The sequence below is a fragment of the Urocitellus parryii genome, chromosome 1 (assembly GCF_045843805.1).
Source record: "Urocitellus parryii isolate mUroPar1 chromosome 1, mUroPar1.hap1, whole genome shotgun sequence".
NCBI lineage: Eukaryota > Metazoa > Chordata > Mammalia > Rodentia > Sciuridae > Urocitellus > Urocitellus parryii.
In genome coordinates, this window is record NC_135531.1 from 270969596 (window position 1) to 270988289 (window position 18694).

The 18694-nt window shown below is 37.9% G+C and overlaps 1 protein-coding gene across 1 annotated transcript in view; it reads right to left on the bottom strand.

Annotated features, from left to right (window-relative positions):
• Dock10 (dedicator of cytokinesis 10) overlaps window positions 1-18694 on the bottom strand; it is a 194541-nt gene that overhangs the window by 64840 nt on the left and 111007 nt on the right. Inside the window, exons 15-23 of the mRNA XM_077799593.1 lie at window positions 14157-14279; window positions 11476-11555; window positions 9478-9665; window positions 8911-8976; window positions 6974-7066; window positions 3340-3463; window positions 3021-3142; window positions 2303-2389; window positions 1541-1633 (exon numbers count right to left, since the gene is read on the bottom strand). Coding sequence (XP_077655719.1) covers window positions 1541-1633; window positions 2303-2389; window positions 3021-3142; window positions 3340-3463; window positions 6974-7066; window positions 8911-8976; window positions 9478-9665; window positions 11476-11555; window positions 14157-14279 — 976 coding nt within the window. The remainder of the gene's footprint in view (window positions 1-1540; window positions 1634-2302; window positions 2390-3020; window positions 3143-3339; window positions 3464-6973; window positions 7067-8910; window positions 8977-9477; window positions 9666-11475; window positions 11556-14156; window positions 14280-18694) is intronic.

Sequence of the window (18694 nt, forward strand, 5' to 3'; positions counted from 1 at the left end):
GACAATGGGAATTACATTTAACTAAAACCCTCTTCCCAGCCTGTGATATCATCAACAGAGTGATGAGACAACCTGCTGGAGGGAATAAGATATCTGCAAACCATACATCAAATGAGGGTTGAATATTTGAAGTATATAAGGGACACAAGAAAACCTCAACAGAAATTAAACACACAACAAAATTAAAAACTGGATGGAGGATCTGTAAGGACATTTCTCAAAAGACATACATATAGTCAACATGTATATGAAAAAGCGCTTTATATCATTAACCATAAGAGAAAGGCAAGTTAAAAACCACATTAAAATTAAAATATCCTCACACCATGAGAATGCTGTTATTAAAAAGGTGAAAAATAAGAAGTACTGGTGAGGATGTGGAATAAGAAATCCTGGCACATTCTTGGTAGGACTGTAAATTAGACAGCCATCATGACAAACAGCATGGAGTTCTCAAAAAAGTTAAAAGCAGGACTGCAATACGACCCTGCAATCCCATTACATATTCAAAGAAAACTGAATCAGAATATTGAAGAGACACCTGCTCTTCCAGGCCCATTAAGCATTACTCATAATAGGAAGGAACATGGAATCAACCTGTGTCCATTAACAGGCAAATTAAGAAAATGTGGTAAACAGAATACTATACAGCCTTAAGAAAGGAAATCCTGTCATCTGCAGCAACATGGATGAACGTGGTGGACATTACGAAATAATGTGAAATAAGCCAAGCACACAGAAATACAAATGCCACATGGTCTCAGTTATATGTGGAATCTAAAAAAAAACTGAATGCATAGACGCAGACAGTGGAAGAGTGGTGACTGGGGACAGGGGAATGAGTATTGGTGACATGCTTGGTGAAAGCCTACATTTCCAGTAGACCAGAGGAGTAAGTTCAAGAGATCAGTTGTATGGCAAATGGTGACGATAGTTAATAACAATTTATTTTATGTTTGACCATCTCTAAGAGAGTGGATTTTAAATTTTCCCACCACAAAGTATGATAAGGATGTGAGGTTGTGCATTTGCTTGATTTAGTCTTTGCACAATGTATACTTACTTCAAATTGTGTTGTACCTGATAAATATATGTATATAGTTCCATATGTAATTTTAATTAGTCAAATATGTAAATAAATAAATAAGGAAAATATAATAGAGCATGTTCTGCTGGTGTTTTTCAGAACTTGAATGTGAATATCGTGGCTCACTTTTCCCTGGCTCCATTCTTCACTGAGCTCAGCAGAGTGTGAAGGTAATTAGATATCTCCATTTAATTAACTACAGCAAATCCATTCTGATTTTTAAATCATTTTTGTTTTGGAGAACAATGATCTTTACTTTGTTTTATTCAACAGAGAGAACTACTTAGATATCATGAAATAAAGTCATTTACTCTCTGAATTAATATCGCATTTTGAAATCATCAGGGCTAGTCACCTCTTTGTTTGCTCCTCAGTGGACAGTGTGAGGTCTCTTTGGTCTGTTTTACCCTGGAGACCACAGGAGCTACTGGAGCTACTGGCACGTTGCCTTACCTTACAAGAGCGGACGAAATTCGAGGTAGGTGACTGGGACATGTCTTTCTCTCGTTTTTGGCACTCTTGGAAAAATGCGTTTACGTGCGGATCCTGCAACAGCAACAGATGTTTATTTCTGACGATGCACATGAGCTGGTGACCCACATTCAATGTGGTGTGAGATGAGCATTTCTTCAGGGCAGAGGCCTGGATGTACTGTACTGTGTCACGAAGCCTGAGTGACAAAGTTCCACCTTCACTGGGCCTTGGGGTCTATCCAAGGCTCCACCTGCACTGCAAAGCTCAGGTGCTCTCCCATCTCAGTCTCGCCGGCTTTGCTGTCCTTCTTGGCCACGTGACAATGGGTGGAGAACTACTTCCCGGGGCTGAACTCCTTTTATTGTAAAGGTCCTTTGTTTATTCTTCCCACTCCTGCTTTTTTCATAGCATCCTACCAATTTCCCTTCCGTACACAGGAAAGTATACTTTTTAATGGGCAGAGGGGTATTGGGTGTTGTCCATGGAGGAAATCATACTGCATAGGTGATATCATTCTGTTAAATGCTCTCCTGGTGTTTTGGTCTCAGATTTTATGGCAGCTGGGCTTATAGGTTGGGACATTCTATTTATCTTAAGAGAGACATAAAATTGTGCCCCAAATATCCTTCTTTGCAGTATTCAGTCACCTACCTCTGACTTGTCTCATCCTGTATGTACAGGAGACACCTTGCGATCTGGCATGTTAGAGAGGATGCTAATATCGCAGGACAATGTACCCACCTGAGTATTCACAGTGGATACAACGAATGTCGACACCTTGAAAAGTGGTTTGCCACCATCTACCCACTTGATGTCGCTCCCTCCATGCTGCAAAAAAAAAAAAAAAAAGTTTGTTATCATCACTATGATAATCCAAGGGAAAAAAATAGGTTATTTAATTTATACTAATTGACCATCCTGATCCATTACTTGTACATTACTACAGATATAGAAAAGATGCAAATATATTAGGCAATATTGGCAGATGAGACCAATATGATATAAGGGTATTAAGTTTAGTTTTATTTTTTCAAACATGTCCTCAAATCTCTTTTCCAAATATTTATCTATTTCTTTCTTTATTTATGGGTACTGGGGATTGAACCCAGGGGGGACGTTTATCACTGAGCTACATCCCCAGTCCTTTCTCTTTTTAGAGACAGGCTCTTGCTAAATTGCTGAGGCTGCCTTTGAACCTGCAATCCTTCTACCTCAGCCTCCCGAGTTGCTGCGATGGCAGGCGTGCACTGTGCCAGGCTGAAGGAATCACTTTTAATAGTTCACTTCTAGTAGGCATACACTAAACAAGAGCTTTGGAATACTGCTGGTGTATTTTGTTCATAAATATAATGGGCACGTACACTATGGTCTTCATCTTCTCAGCAGAGAAAGAAAGATAACCTCATGCCATTTAGCTGAAGTGTGTTTATTTTCTCTTAAATTATGCATTACTCAATACCTTTCCACTTGCAGAATCTTGAAGGCTTAAATAATCAGGAGGCAGACTTGTTGCTATCGGGATATTATACTCTTGAGAAGCTATCTGATCATGTTTCATCAGAGGAAGCCAAGCATAGCCCACTGTGCCAGAAAAAAAGAAAGAGAAAATTTTGGAACACATACCTCCATGGTAAGAAGGGGAAAATAAAGCTCTTTATCACTTATGAACCCTAAACTTCACTAAAAAAAATTCAATAAATCAGAGCTTTTTAAAACACTCTCCAACTCAGATCAAACAGATGACATGCAAAGCCACTTGGATGGCTTCTGTCAGTTACCTGATGTTTCCAGAGCCTCTTTCTTTTTGGCATTAGCTTTGGCATTGATGTCACATGTGACATGATGAAAAGAAAACAAAATATGGTGTTTCTCATGGAGCTGTGTTGGTAGCTCAATTTTCACCTGCAATGAAAGACATCATAGTTGGACTGAGATTAAAATGATTTGTACAGAGTCAAAGCAAGATGAAGAACAGCCATTTTTTTAAAAAAATTAACTTAAATCTAGCTCCATACTTAATAGAATTGGGTGTACTGATTTAATTCTCAATAGATATCCATGTTGCTAGCAGTAATATAGCTATTTTTACTTCTTCACTGTGGTGAATGATGATATTTAGACTATTTAGTGTTTCTCATTAGATAATTTATGGTGCTAGAATATAGATTAAACACACACATGCATCAGCACACACAAATATACAACTATAGAACTTAACGAGGCAGATTAGTGAACTATCAGTAAGAAACAAATTGAATAAATAGTAAGCCCTTGCTTCATGTGCATCTGGACTAGTTGCACGAGTGTCACTTGGAAGCTCACTAGAGATTCAGAATCTCAGACTCCACCCCAGGTGCACTGACTCAGAACCCGCATTTAATACCCCGCAGGAAATTCATGTGCACATTGTTGAGAAACATGGCAGCAATAAGTGGTATAACTTAAGCATGGAATCTATTCCTTTAAAAAAATTACAAAAGCATACGAAATGAGTTATTGTGGCAGCTAAATAATGAGCCATTTTATGATGTGGTCATGCTGAAGCTGAATAAGTGCCTCTGAATAAACAGATGTAAAACATAACATTGATATAGGTTGCTCCACACGTCTGGAAAGAGGTGCTATGAAATAATTCTCTATATTTTATGGCGTCTTGTCTTTCAGATTTCAGAGCCTGTTGCTATTTAACAGCCCCCCTCCCAAAGGTCTTGTGAAGAAGACTGTACAGAGGTGGGAACCAAGGCCAGAGACACCAGGGGGCTCTGGGTGACTAAGAGTGTGGTACAGTCGGTACTAGGATCTTCCAGGACAAGGACCCACATCTTTTGATGACCACTTAACATTGAAATTCCAAGATCTGTTTAGGCAAGCAGTAAGGCAATAGCCACATCAACTATCTATCACTGTGTTTATTAGATGGTCTGTGCGTCTAGCTAAATTTATTTTCACATTGTTCTAGAAAAGATGTTAGAACAGACTTTTCTTTTTTTTAATTGGTTGTTCAAAACATTACAAAGCTCTTGAAATATCATATTTCATACATTAGATTCAAGTGGGTTATGAACTCCCATTTTTACCCCAATTATAGATTGCAGAATCACATCGGTTACACATCCACATTTTTACATGATGCCACATTAGTGACTGCTGTATTCTGCAATTACATATAAGAGGTTGTGAGGGGAATGGGGGGGAAAAAAACAAGGAGAGAAATGAATTGTAGTATATGGGGTAGAGAGAGAAGATGGGAGGGGAGGGGAGGGGGGATAATAGAGGGTAGGAAAGGTAGAACAGACTTTTCAAAGTGTGGTCCCTTGAACAGCAGAATTAGTGTCACCTGGAAACTTGTTTTAGAAATGCAAATTCTTAGGCCCTACTCAGACCTATTGAATACCAAAATCCGGGATAAACTCTGCTTCAACAAGTCTACCAGGTAATTCTGATATGTGGTGAAGACTGAGAATCCCTAGGTTTGGATCATTCACAAGCTTACCTCTGCTTTATATACCAGCCTGCTCATCTCATTATAAAAGCCAACATACTTTTCAAAATATGCAATAATAATGCAATAGAAAGACATTTTCTTTTTTAGGTAATAGTAAGAGCATATGAGAAGCAATTAAGAATTTCAGTTAACTAAATGTTAATGAAAATGCTCTTCACTTAAGAAATATTGAAAATATATTTTATTATAACAGTGCCTTGAAAGAATTAATGCAATAACATTTTTTGCCACAATAAAGAAATTAGTTTTCAATCTGCACCACAGAGATCACCAAGTTGTTTATTACATACCGACTCTCATGTGGAAATAGAAAACATGTGAATGAGAAAGAGTAAAAGCCAGTGTTACCAACAGTCAGAACAGTAATGAAAAAAAAAAAAATACGACCTCATCTATCTACAGAGAATGCAGCTTTCAGAGGGGCTCTGTCAAAGGGCCAAAGAATACAATAAATATTCTATAATGTGATGATAACTGTTTCCCCTAACTTTTCTTGCCCTCTGTCCTGAATTTCTGGAAGAAAATTAAGAGCATTAAGTGAATATGGAGGTAGGAGATAAGGTCATACAGGTTGGCTCATGGGTGTTCCTTTAATTAGTTTTAAAATGATTAATGTGAAGCAAGATATGGGGACAGAAAAATAGCTCCACAAACATTTCCTCCATGTTTTGATACCCAGAACCTGTGACTGTTGCCTTATGAGGTAAAAGGGATTTTGCAGATGGATGAAGTCGAGGCCCAGGAGATGGGACAATCATCCTGGGTTTTTCAAGGAAAAAATGGTATAATGACAAAGGTCCCTTCAGGAGGAAGGCAGGAGAGTTAGAGTCAGAGATTGAGGGCAGAAGCAGAAGTCAGTGATGAGATGGCCAGAAAGGAGTCACAAGCCAAGGCGTGTGGGCAGCCTCCAGCGGGTGGAAAGGCGAGGAAATAGTGTTCCTCTAGAACTTTCAGGAGGCTTGCAGCCCTGCTGAGGCCTCCATTCCAGCCCGGGGGCAATGTTTCATACCTCTGACCTCCAGAACTAGGAAATATCAAATGCATGCCACTAAATGTCAGCAATGTCTTGTAGCATCCAACAGGAACCACATGTATGAGGTGTGATATTTTGAATCCCAAATATTATATTAGTGGGTTGCACTGGTTCAGCTTTAGGGTTAGAAATTCTATTTAATCCCTGAAACTCATCTGTCTGAAGCTGTTTAAAACAGAAGCCAGCCTGTGTGTAGTAGTTACTTTTCACCCAGTGATGTTTTCTTTATGCGTTATGCAGCGTGGTGAAGCTGCTGTATCTGGAGTCACATGGCCTGGTTTGGATTCTGACTGTCACTTTACTGTGTGCCCTTGGCAAGTCACTCAACTCCTCTGAGAATCACTTTCCTCATTCATAAAACAGGAAGGTCACGGTAGTGCCTTCTCAGATGGCTGTTGGGATGAAGTGAGGTGCTGTGCCACACAGCAGGAGCCTTGAGTTAGCCAGGGCAGGACATTTTTCTGCCATGCTGAGATGAGGGGCTCCAAGGTCATGCAGGTCATAAGCAATGATGCTGGCTCCTACTCTGGTCCTTTGTTCTTTCCATTATATGAAATGCTGCCAATGGTTGGCAAAGCTATCTTACATATTTTTTTTTATACTGACTAATGCAATAAAAGAAAAAAATTAGTCTCCTTAAAAAGAATGATACAATAAAAACATCACATTTTCAAGGTCATTCCTATGCTGAAATACTTGAATTTGCAAAATACTCCAGGTACAACTGTCCATTAAATAGGTTATATAAGTCTTGGTGAGTACGACCCTGCCAAAGCAGATCTTAGTCTTACTGTGGTCTAGAGACAGTGTTTATCTGACCCACTCATTCAACCTTTTTAGGAGTTGCTGGGGGCAATGGAGGCCTGGTTCTTACCTCATCAGAGAAATCTGGATTCTGGGAGTGGTGCAGAACGGCAGTGTAGGCAGCTGAGGTAAAGAGGGGCCCTCCAGGTTTTCCATAAATACACTGTTTTAAAAAGTTATGAGTTGAAAAAAGTAAGTGTCTGAAATTATCCCTAAGTGAAAAAAAAATTTCACAACTCTTTAGTTATCAATCTCAGAACAAAGACACACTTTGTAATAACTTGCCAGGCTCACCTGGCATCCAGTTAACTTTGAAACTCTTTGGTGGACTGCCCACATTTATCATACAACGGGATGGTGATTGTAAAATATGAAAGCTCGTATTCATCTTTTAGATATTTCATGAGGGTCAAATACTTGGACCAATTTACTAACTAACTGGGTTGTGTTTTTTTTTTAACTTTTTTTTTTTTTTTTTTTTTGCTGGAGATTGAACCCAGACTGTTGTGCATGCTAGGTAAGCACTCTATTCCTGAACCTCATTCTCTATCTAGCTTTGGATCACCATGAGCTTGGTGCTAACTTGTTCAAGATCCCTGCAGAATGGTTTCTTGAAGGAGCTGATGGAACCTGCTGTGGTCCAGGTGAAGGTCCTGGGTGACCACAAGCTGGGCTGGACCCCAATCCCGGGCATGCCAGCTGGCAGGACAGATCTAGCTCTAGGCTTTACCACATTGTACTGTTATGGTATCCCAGCCCCAAATCAAGCCAGAGGAAAAGATCTGGCACTTCCTAGTAGTATAGCTTACAAGCCTTGTTAGCCCAAAGCTCAGGGCCCTTCTTGTGGAGTCTGACAGCCGACCTTGCTTTATCTTTGTATGGTGTTCAGAATGTACTGAAGCAGAGAACTCACACACCTCTGACTTTCTCTCCTACAATTTTCCTGGTAAAAACGCTGCTGCAATAGGCCAGGTGTGTTTGCTGCCTGGTCACTGTCTTTGTTTGCTTGACAATTATATTTCACTTTAATATTTCTCTCCTAATGTGAACGCTGCTGTGGAGCCTGTTACTGTGACTATTGACAGTGGTTCAAGATTATTTTGAAGAATTCTTCCTCTCTACTCTAAATGACTCATTCATCCTCAAATTGATCATCTTTCTTCTGAACAGTGCCACCAACCTTCTTGGTAGCATAAATTAGAGGATTTGATTTGTACCTGACAAAGTGTTTTAAAAGATTATCACAAATAATGGTGGGGTTAGTTAGAAGTTAGCTCTGTTCTCATTGCACTAATTCACGAAATGGGTAAGCTCTCACAGCAGGCCCACTAAAAATAATTTCCCTCTCCATCTTTCATAAGTTACTTTATGTTGTTTGAAGCTTCTAAGATAAAAACAGTATATATCAAACAGAAATTCTAAAAAAAAAATAATAAAAAGCTATCTGGTTGCAGTTTTATAGGTTATAATAAATCAGTTCATACAAACCTCACAGCTTTTATTTGATCTTATTAAATCATGTGATTAAAAACCAGAATTGACTTTCCAGAGCCATTTTCCAGGCCCACAGACCCTTGGCCACAGCCCTGCTCTTCAATGTGAGCATCTCTGGGCCCACTGTATTGGCTATCAGGCCAGCATGCAGCACGGATCACTGGGAAGCCAGCCAAGGTGCGCCATTTTAAATAAAGCTCTCTGAGTCCAGAGCTGGGCTAATCTTTGAAAAGGGCAGATTCTGCCAGACGGGAATCTTTGCATTTATTTTACATTAAAAAAGGTTTCCTTTATACCAATCATGAAAAGCTAAGAGAGCTATAAGATTGACATTTCTAAAAGACTGAGTTAACAATGGCTATTAAATCAGGGGCATTTCAGAAAATCTAAAACAAATGTATTGAAATGCTCTTCTTTTAACCACACTCACATAAAAAGCCCCTCAATGGCACAAAGAACAGAAGCACTCCCTCCCTCTTTACGCTGTGTCCCCTGGCGGTGGAGTTGGCTCACCTTCATGGGCTTGGCTCCTTCTGCATCAGAATTTTTGAATTCAATGCACACGGTTATATTTCGTGCCTGAAATTACAGTGAGGAAAATGGAAATCGCAATTTCCTCTTAAATAACACCCCCAAACAATCTAAGTGCCTAAAATAAGTAGCTTCTAATTAAATCTGAAAAATGTAGAATACCCAGCATTTTCTTGTGACATTATCCACAATGCTCAGAAATAGCAAAAAATTTGGAAAGATTTAAAAGGAAAGAAAGAGTTCATATTGAAAGGGGCAGGCATGCTATTTTGAGAGGATTGCAAGAAATGAAACAAAAAGAAAAGTCTAGATCAAATTTATATAGGGCCAATTTCAGAAGAGATTATTAATATATTACAAAAACTATGCAAATTTAAACATTTCTAAAATTAACCTCTCACTGTCTCTTACTGAGCATTTTCTCCAAATGTTTTTTAATCGCAAAGTGTTGGCCCACCACAATCTGCAGTTGCCTTTTCAAGAAACCATCTTGTATGGTATAAGTGTGATGAAGAGAAATGACATCACAGAAATTCGGGTCATACGTACCTTGTTGAAACATTTCTGGCTGTCATATTTGAGGTGTTTGGGGTAAATGTAAATTTGATTTTTGTATACTCTATAAGGACGACAATGCTTTGTTGAGTCATATATAAATTCTTCCACCTCCACTGTGGGCTCTGAGTCAGCCATCACGTTGAAAGGCTTGACAGGGATAAAGGACGATGTTACACAGTCTTAAAAAATCAGAAAATAAGAGTTTGTCATTTAATATGGTTCTTTTTTTAAGCGAACAATATTTAACATATTTTCAAATGAACTACAAAACCAGACTTGTGTACCAATTGATGTTAAGTGACACTAATCATGAAAAATTTGGAGGGTGTAAACATGTTACATGTTTCATTTCAAAACTCAAGTTCTAAAAACTGGTAAATCTTTGAGATGGATGTATAACTATTTTCTTTTTGTCGTATTTTCTAATTTAAAAAGTAAATTTTAGCTAATGATCCTCTGAATATGCTAACTAGATATTATAAGGAGCAATCCACCAAGCTTTGCTACACTACTGGATAAACAATAGAGAAATTGATATATGACAGAATAAACCCTTTTCCAATGGGTTTGTTACTGCTAATACCAGGTGAATTAATACTAATTTCTCCCTGAAGGATGATTTCACAGCAAGGGCCTGAAGGTCTCTCTCTACATTATTCGTTATGTGACATTTTATTTTTTGCTTTAATTTTTACAAACTTTCAAAATGTAACTTTGCAGGAATGGCCTAAGAAAGAAGAGAGAAAAGACCATTAGGAACTTACAAATGAAAACTTCTGTCACTAAATAATTTGGGGGCTGAAGTTGTGCTACTGAGTAAGGCCTTCCTCCTTCCTTTACCTGGAGGGAATCGTCCTGCGTTCAGATAAAGCACGATGACTAGCTGTGTGTGCTTGGGAATTAGGTTAAAATTTTTTTCCAAAAATCAATTATAATATTTTTATTGTATGCTCAAATTTCTTTAATTTCCCACAATTCTTTGTGAAAGAATATTTAGTTTCCTCTTTTCTTGTTTTACTTTACTGTGGGTAATAATAATCCTGTTTCCCAAATCAAGAAGAAATGGCTAGTTCATCCTCTGTTTTCTGGTACCAATCAATATAAAAGTGATTTGGAGTCAGGGCTCATGTTAGAGGGTTCATTATGTTCCATCTGAGGATGATTTATGGAAAATTACAAGAACAGAAAACTTAATAGTGCAAACGGTAATCCAGATATCCTGCGGTAATAACCCTCTCTGGTTATGGTTCAGTATAGGAAGCCTTAATTCATTCTAAGTTCTAAAACTCATTTGCAGGCTAATAGCAACCCCTGAAATTCTACTTTATAATAAGCAAAGCAGGATTATTTTTTTATCATATTCTGAAAAAACATAGATTCTGAGTAGTAGCAGAGTCTAACGATATTTCAGTTCTAATCACTGCCCATTCACTTGGGTGGCTGCACGCGGTGTTTGGAGGAACCCTTTGGTAGCACAGTATGGCAGAACCTGCTTCTATTCTGAGTGAGAGGAACTGGTTAGAATATAAATCTTCTCCTGTGGGTTATCAGTTTATCCATATCTGAACCTGACTTTCCTCTTTTGCAACCCTCCATGGTTTTTAGGATTAAATGATATAATCTTGCTGGGTATTAAACAAAATGTTATGTTGCTCAGAATATAGTCTTGTGATATTCATTGTCTGCCTTAATGGAGAAATAAGAAGCCCTACATTTCTTTCTTTTTTGGTAGTCCAGGGCCTTGTATGTGCAAGGCAAGCATTCTACCAACTGAGCTATATCCTCAGCCCAAGAAGCCCTATGTTTCTATAGAATAATGATTTGCATTTCCATGAGTTTTCACTTTGGAAAAAACAACAACAATAAAAAGCCCTCAAAATCTGATAAGCAGCCAGTTAAACAACCAGCCAACCAACCCACAAAACAAACAAAAATAACCCCACTAAATATTCAGAACTCTACAACTGAACTGTGATGTCATCATCATACTTGGATGCTCCAGAGGAATGTTGTCAACAGTGATATCCAGGCTTCCAGGGATGGTCTGCATTTTGCTTATTCGGTCAGCCCTGTGAAAGTACACAAGCACAGACACACACACACACACACACACACACACACACACACAGAGTATTATTTTCAGTTTCAAGAAAAAAAGTAATCTGCTAAAATTCTGAGGTTTGAAAAGGTCAACAACAGTAGACCCTAAATAATATTGCGATGATTTCTTTTAGCTAGTTTAACTTTGAAAACTAAAAATTTATGTGCTATTGCAAATAAAAAAAAAACAGTGGGGAGTAAATCCACACATATTCTGAAGAGTACTTTGAATTTATTTTTACTCAACTTCAGATAACACTTATAAAAATGGCCAAACAAGTACAATAGTAAGTCACATAGTTTTGTTACTGAAGCATTTGAATCTGCTTAAGCAACTCTCTTTCATGCTGAGAGTCAAGATCTGAGAACAAGGTTGGCTCTGCCACAGTTGCTAAGAGTTTGCAGTCTTCCTCTACCCACACCAAGCAGGACTTCCCCAACTTTGGCCTTCTGTGACTATGTCTCCTTCCCCACCCACATCACTCCCTCCCTCTCCTACACCGTCTGTCTCACTAACTTTCCATTACGGTAGCATGGAACTTACTGATGACAATTTCAAGCATCAAGGCCCTCCGGGCAGAGCAGGATTCCACTTTGAAAGGTGGAATAATTACAGTATTGAATCAGAGCCAGCTCTTCCCAGCTTGGGAGAGTGGATTGTAATAATTATTTTTTTAAGGAATTTTGCCTGCCAGTGGTTAAACTCAGCTGGTATTAAAATTAAATCATATTAACTTAACATTAATCAGTTGTATTAACACAAAGTGTTAATACATTCAAAAGATGTTAAACATTCAAAACTTATCATTACCTAATGACCATATTACGTGATAAGATTGTCTGTGCCCTTGAGTTTGTTCACATCAATCTCTTCCTAACCCCATGTTCAGTGATGTCCCAGGGGTAGCTTGAAATCACCAATGGCAGGAGAATTTGTACCAGAGGAATTGGTCATTGGCACAAATCAGTTTTTTCTCTAGAAAGTCTGTTGTTCCACATTTATCAGCCTACCACTGAGAATAAATGTCATAAATTGTGAGACTTCGATGAAATAATTTGATGTTGGCTCTGCATTGTGTATTATAGCTGTCCCCTTAACCACCACAGTGATATCTCTTCTTGCTAATCACTGATAACATGGGTTTTGTGAGAATTTGGGTTCTTCCTATTTATATGAGAACAACCCAAAATATTTTGCCTGTTCCTTTTGTTGGTTTGGCATCACCACCTTCCATACTTTAGTGTGCTGGCAAAAAAGCAAAGAGGGAAAAGCACTTTTAAGTGTCACATGGTGGCTGGGTAGCCTTGCAAGATCATGGTTTGGTTCTGGTGAGGAGGTTTGATGAGCAAAGGAAGGAAGGTCACCTCGGGTCAGGAGGGCCCTCATAGGAGGGCAAAGAAGTTAGATTGCCTCAGGGCCTCCTCTGAGATTTCACTTCTCATCTTTATTTTTCTTTCTTAAGTTTATGTTCTTCCAGAATAAAAAAGAACATTGGACAAACTTCCCCTCTAGATAAACAGAAATATATCATCTACTGATGCTGCAGAAAAAATTATGCTTGTTTTATAGTCTCATATTTTTTGGTTGAGGATAAAATTAATTGATAGGAGATTGCTGATTCTTAAGTGAGAGACGCAGAGAGGTAATATTTAGGAAAGGGTATGAGAATACTGTGTAGTTTAGAGGGCTAACAGTTTTAGATAAGTAGCTTAATGAAAGACCTGATCGTCTTCAGATGTTGGGAATATGGGTGATTCACTTAAAAAAATGTTGTGGCTTTTATAGTTTCTTTCTCTTAGCTTTCAGCTATCTTTTCTGAAAGTATTTGACCAAGATATTAAGAGCGATTATATTTATAGCAATATGATTGTTCTGCAGGGTTTTAAAATATGGTCCTAAAACTCCTTAACACTCCTCCTACCAAGAGGCGTCTGTCTGTGTTACCTTCCTTTGAACCTAGACTCTCTGACAGCTTGACAGTAAACTATGACAGAGTGGCACTGTGACAGTTTCCAGGCCTGGCACTTAAACTGGCAGTTGTCTTTTCCTGTCTCTGAGGACACTTGTTCTTAGAACCAAGCTGTATGCCATGAGGAATTCAAAGTATCTCATGAGTGGCTCCCAGGAAAGAAGAACAAGGTTCAGAGCCACAGGTGTGGCTGAGCTCCCAGGCAATGACCAGCACCAGGCACTTTGGAAGAGGGTCCTCTGACCTCAGCTGACCTCTCCAAGTCCATCCCACCTATGGAAGACAAGCTCTCCTGCCCTGCAGAGCTTAACTCTTGGACGCACGAATAAAATATGTGGTGTTATTTCAAGCCACTAAATTTTGGGGTGGTTCTTACACAACTGAAGATAACAGACATAGCTCCACATTTCATAATCCTTCCATATAATTCTGGCAAACAGACACCTGTGTACCATTTGGACGTACATGAAATCATCTGAAAAGCATCTGCCTCGGGATGGGTTTGCACATTTGAGACTCAGATAATCATTACAGTGAGAGAACAAATCAATGGTGGCAATATGGCTAATGTTAATTTCAAGAGCAACCAAAAAATCATACCTTCTATAATCAGACACCAGTTTAAGGAGGTCCTCTGTTGAAATCTTGCTACTTTCTTGTCTATACAGGGGTGAAAATCTTGAGTCTCTGTCCACATTTCCCTGGTTGTCCTTAAATACAGATCTGAAAGAAAATAATATTTATTTATTTAGGTTGGTATTTGGTTACTGCTGATAGAGTTGTGATTTTAAGGTGAGTAAAGAAATATTTGATTTGTAACCGTAGAAACTATAAAGCAAAAAAAAAAAAAGAAAATTTAGATAGAAGTTTCATTTACATTGTATTTTGTTATGTTTAATTTTGTATTTCAACTTTATGTCTAAAGTGATAGGAGTCAATATTACAACTTATCTCACATGTAGTAATTTCAATCAAAACTCTGGAATATTTGTGGAGTGGGACATGGTATTCTTTTTCATTATTTCTTCAAGACATCCAAAACCTGGACCAGACAGGGCCACTTCACTTTGGGTGGAACCATTAGGATATACAAGCAGACAAGAGTGGGATTGTATCTGAATGTAGAAGGTGAAACATTTTTGTGTAGATAAATGGGCCTTGACTGAATTTTGAGAACAGATATACAGATAAAATGAAAGCAACCTGAATCAGATTTTTGTATTAAATGAGAATAAGATGACCTGAGTCACTGTTCCTTTTCCGTGACCCATTTTATTGGAAACAGAGATTTAGTTAAAATGCATAAATTATTTTTGTGCAGATAATACAATGTCAGGCAGGGCTTGCTTCAGGTGCATGGTATCCTTAGTCTCAGTGTTTTCTTCATTACACTTTATACTTTATCACACAATGTGTTGGCCAAAGAAAAATTAGATCCACACATAACTGCTTTGTCTTCAATGTTAGAGAAATACTGAATGTTTACTTCTTTTAACTTAATAATCTTCACCAGGATATTTTATCTTTCTTTAAATTATCCAACTATTTCAATCCACGGACTGAAATGGCCATTACAATGGATATTAGGTCACAGAGTTTGACTGTAAAGTAACAGAAAATGGACCAGGAATTGATTAGAATGATATTTTTAGACTCTTTCAAATTGTCTCCTCATTTTTCTCTATTAAGTAGTGACTGAGAGAAAATGGAAGTCCCTCTATCAAATCACATTGGGAACCCAGGATGAAAATATATAAAATCATTTTCAATTAAATGTAATATATGCCTTTTGTTCAAGTGTGTAAAATGTTGAAACCAACATCATGTATTTCAAACAGGCACGAGAGGAAGTTTGACTTTATTTGTGTAACACTGTTTTAAATGAACTAGTCATAATTTTAAAAAATGAACTTCAGGTACTTTCATGTATGTGAGTTATATAACTCAGTTTTGCTCTTATCCACGCTCTATCATGGAAACCACTTGGGTACACAGGAAATGGAGGGTACTGCACCAGGGGAGAAATTTTGCTTACGGTGACATACAACTTGCCATTACTCACTAAATACACTAACTGGCAAGAGTTGAGAGAAATGACTCATTGACACAGATTGTGGTTTCAGGACAGCTGGAACATGGTGCCTAGTTTCAGCTGCCACAGTTGAGCAATGATTAGTACATTTTGACAGTCTTGGGATCAGGATATTTTGTGTATAATTGAAGAGAATGTGGTGTTTAGCCAAAGGAAAAGAAGCTTAGGTGTCCTGATAGCTTCATTCATAAGCAGGATGAATAGCTGGGAAGTATAGAAAGAATTAGGCATATTTTTTTTTTTGTGGCTATAGAAGATAAAACATAAAAGTGCTTGTTAGGCAGTTTAAAGTTATTTTAAAAATATGAATCATCTAATTATTAGAGCTAAGAAGGACAGACAGAAGGAGCCACTGTTGGACGTGCTTGGGTCTTTTGGCACTGGAAGGATTCAAGTGGAGGCTGGACAAATATCTGTTGGCGATTTTGTCAGCCTGGGAGACTTAGATAAGAGCTGCACTGGGCACCTTCTTCAAATGTGCAGATACAGAATAGATTTTTATTCTAGTCTTGATCAATTTTAAAGAAAATTCAGAATTGCCTGGTAGTCTATTTGGAATGTCAAATGAGATAGAAGAAAAGAAATCATAAAAGAATCTTGGCATGGATTTAGGCACCAATGAGGAACTGCCATGAATGGACAGAGTTCCATTTTACCACAGGACATACTTGTGAAGGTCAACCTTTCCTTCATAGTAAGTATAAAACACCCTGCATAGCTATTATGTCTCCATATCAACTTCAAGGACAACCTTTTTGCTACAAAATGACAGTACAGTTGGTGCCAAGTATAAGAACACCCACCAAATTGATTCCAAATAAAACACTGTTTACGGTGCTAGGCATCTGTGTGTACTGCAGCATGTGGGAACATTACATCTGGGTGAAAATATGGTCTTAAGCAACTTCATCAATTGTACTCTTAATGACAGTTGATTTTTAAGGACCAAAATATTTAATAGTATACTCAAAACTGTGAAGTAGACCACATTCTAAAAAATATAATAGGAAGGTTATCCAGAGAAGCAATAGCATCAATAAGATACTGAGTATGTCAGGAAGCTAGCTCATGTCAAAATGACATGAACAACCCCAGCCTTCTGCTGATCCTGTCAACATCTATTTAAAATAGTTTCACATTGTGAAGGGGCAATTAAAATCTTTTTTGGCTGAAACTTGAACATTTTTGTGGTTAGATAATCCAAGTTTTTAAACAAATGCTCATTTTAGGTTGAATAATTATTTTGATTTTAACATTTTATTGGTGCATAATAATTAAATACTGTAGTATATTTGTACATGCACGTAACATAATTTGGTTTATTTAATTCCCCGGTATGTTCCCTTACCCTCCCCTCTTCCTTGCCCGGCCCACTTCCTCAAACCTACTGGCCTACTTTCTAATTTCATGAGATCCTTTTTCCTTTTCTCTCTTCAGCTTTCACACATGAGAGATAACATAGAACCCTTGACTTTCTAAATATGACTTATTTCACTTAACATGAGGCTCTCCAGTGATATTTTATTTAACATGATGCTCTCCAGTTACATCTTCTCTCTGGCTGAATGGAATTCCATTTTGTGTATATATACACCACATTTTTTTTTTTTATCCGTTTACCTGTTGATAGACTTCTAGGCTGGTTCCACAACTTGTCTATTGTGAGTTGCACTGTCACTGACACAAGTCTGCATGTATCACTGTAGTATGATGACTTTAATTCTTTTGGACAAATACTGAGGAGTGGTATAGCTGGTTCATATGGTGGTTTCATTCCTAGTCTTTTGAGGAAGCTCCCTACTGATTTCCATAGTAGCTGCACTAATATATATTCCTACCAACAGTGTATAAGACTAACATTCAATCATTAAAATGATACTCCTAATCATTTTTCTCACTTCACAGAGAATGTCATAAAAACATAAATCATATTTTTATACACGGATTGGAGGTTTACACTATTACCCAACCTACAACTCAGCCATTCATTAGTGTTAAAAAAATTTTCTATAACTATATTTATTTGTTCATTTTTTTTAATGTGTCTTACATGTTCTAGGGAAGCACTTTACCACTGAGCCACAATCCCAGCCCTCATATAGCATGAGCTTGTAGTTTTGCTGGCTTTTCTTTCCCAGGACTAATTACTTCAACAGTTGGCAGTATGGTCAGCCACTCCAGAAACTTCTTCTGTCCTCCTTACAGTTTATTTTACCAGACACTTTCAAAGTAGGATTGGTGCTTCTTCTAATTTCTCAGCTTCTTTGATTAATATATAATAATTTTATTTTCTTACTCCACATTATTCTTCACTGACCCAAATTTACCAGAAACAGAGACTTATCAGGTGAGTGTGATCTCTACAGGTGACTTTTAAAAACAACACGGGAGTCATGCCACCTAATCACTACTCCCTTTTATGGGGTACATATCTATTCTCATTAATCCTTGCAACAGTAAATTATTCATCTGCAATCTTTTTTTGTAGATGGAAAAACTGAACAATGGAAGTAAAGACAGACCATAAGTAATTGGCTAAGTTTACTTGGCTTACACAGAACAGGGCTAGGATTTTCAGTTCAGCTCTGTTTAGCTCTAAAATGCTTGCTTCTAAAATCTCTGAACAATGTGTTCATGATTATCAGTTTGCTGTGTAGGAATATTTCACTTTGTCAAGGGCCATTTTGCCTCCACTTTCCCCAATAGGTGAGGTTAGAGAATACTTAGCAACCTGAAAATGTTTGATCAGTGAATTATCACTAGTTATCCTTTCTATGAAAGCTTATGAGAAATAAGAATAATTAAGTGCATCGTGAAAGTTTCAATGTATAATATCTTCTCATGTGGAATATGCTGGCATTAGCTGTCGCTGTAAGGGAAGATAGTAAGCAGAGATGAAGTAACACTCATGATCGACTTCTTGCCAAACACTTTTGCATCTGAGACCGTGTGCACTTCTTTTGGGCATGCACTATCATCTCCGTTCTGGAGATGAAGACCCTGAGCCTTGGAGAGGAAACACGACCAGAGTTACAGCAAGTGCTGA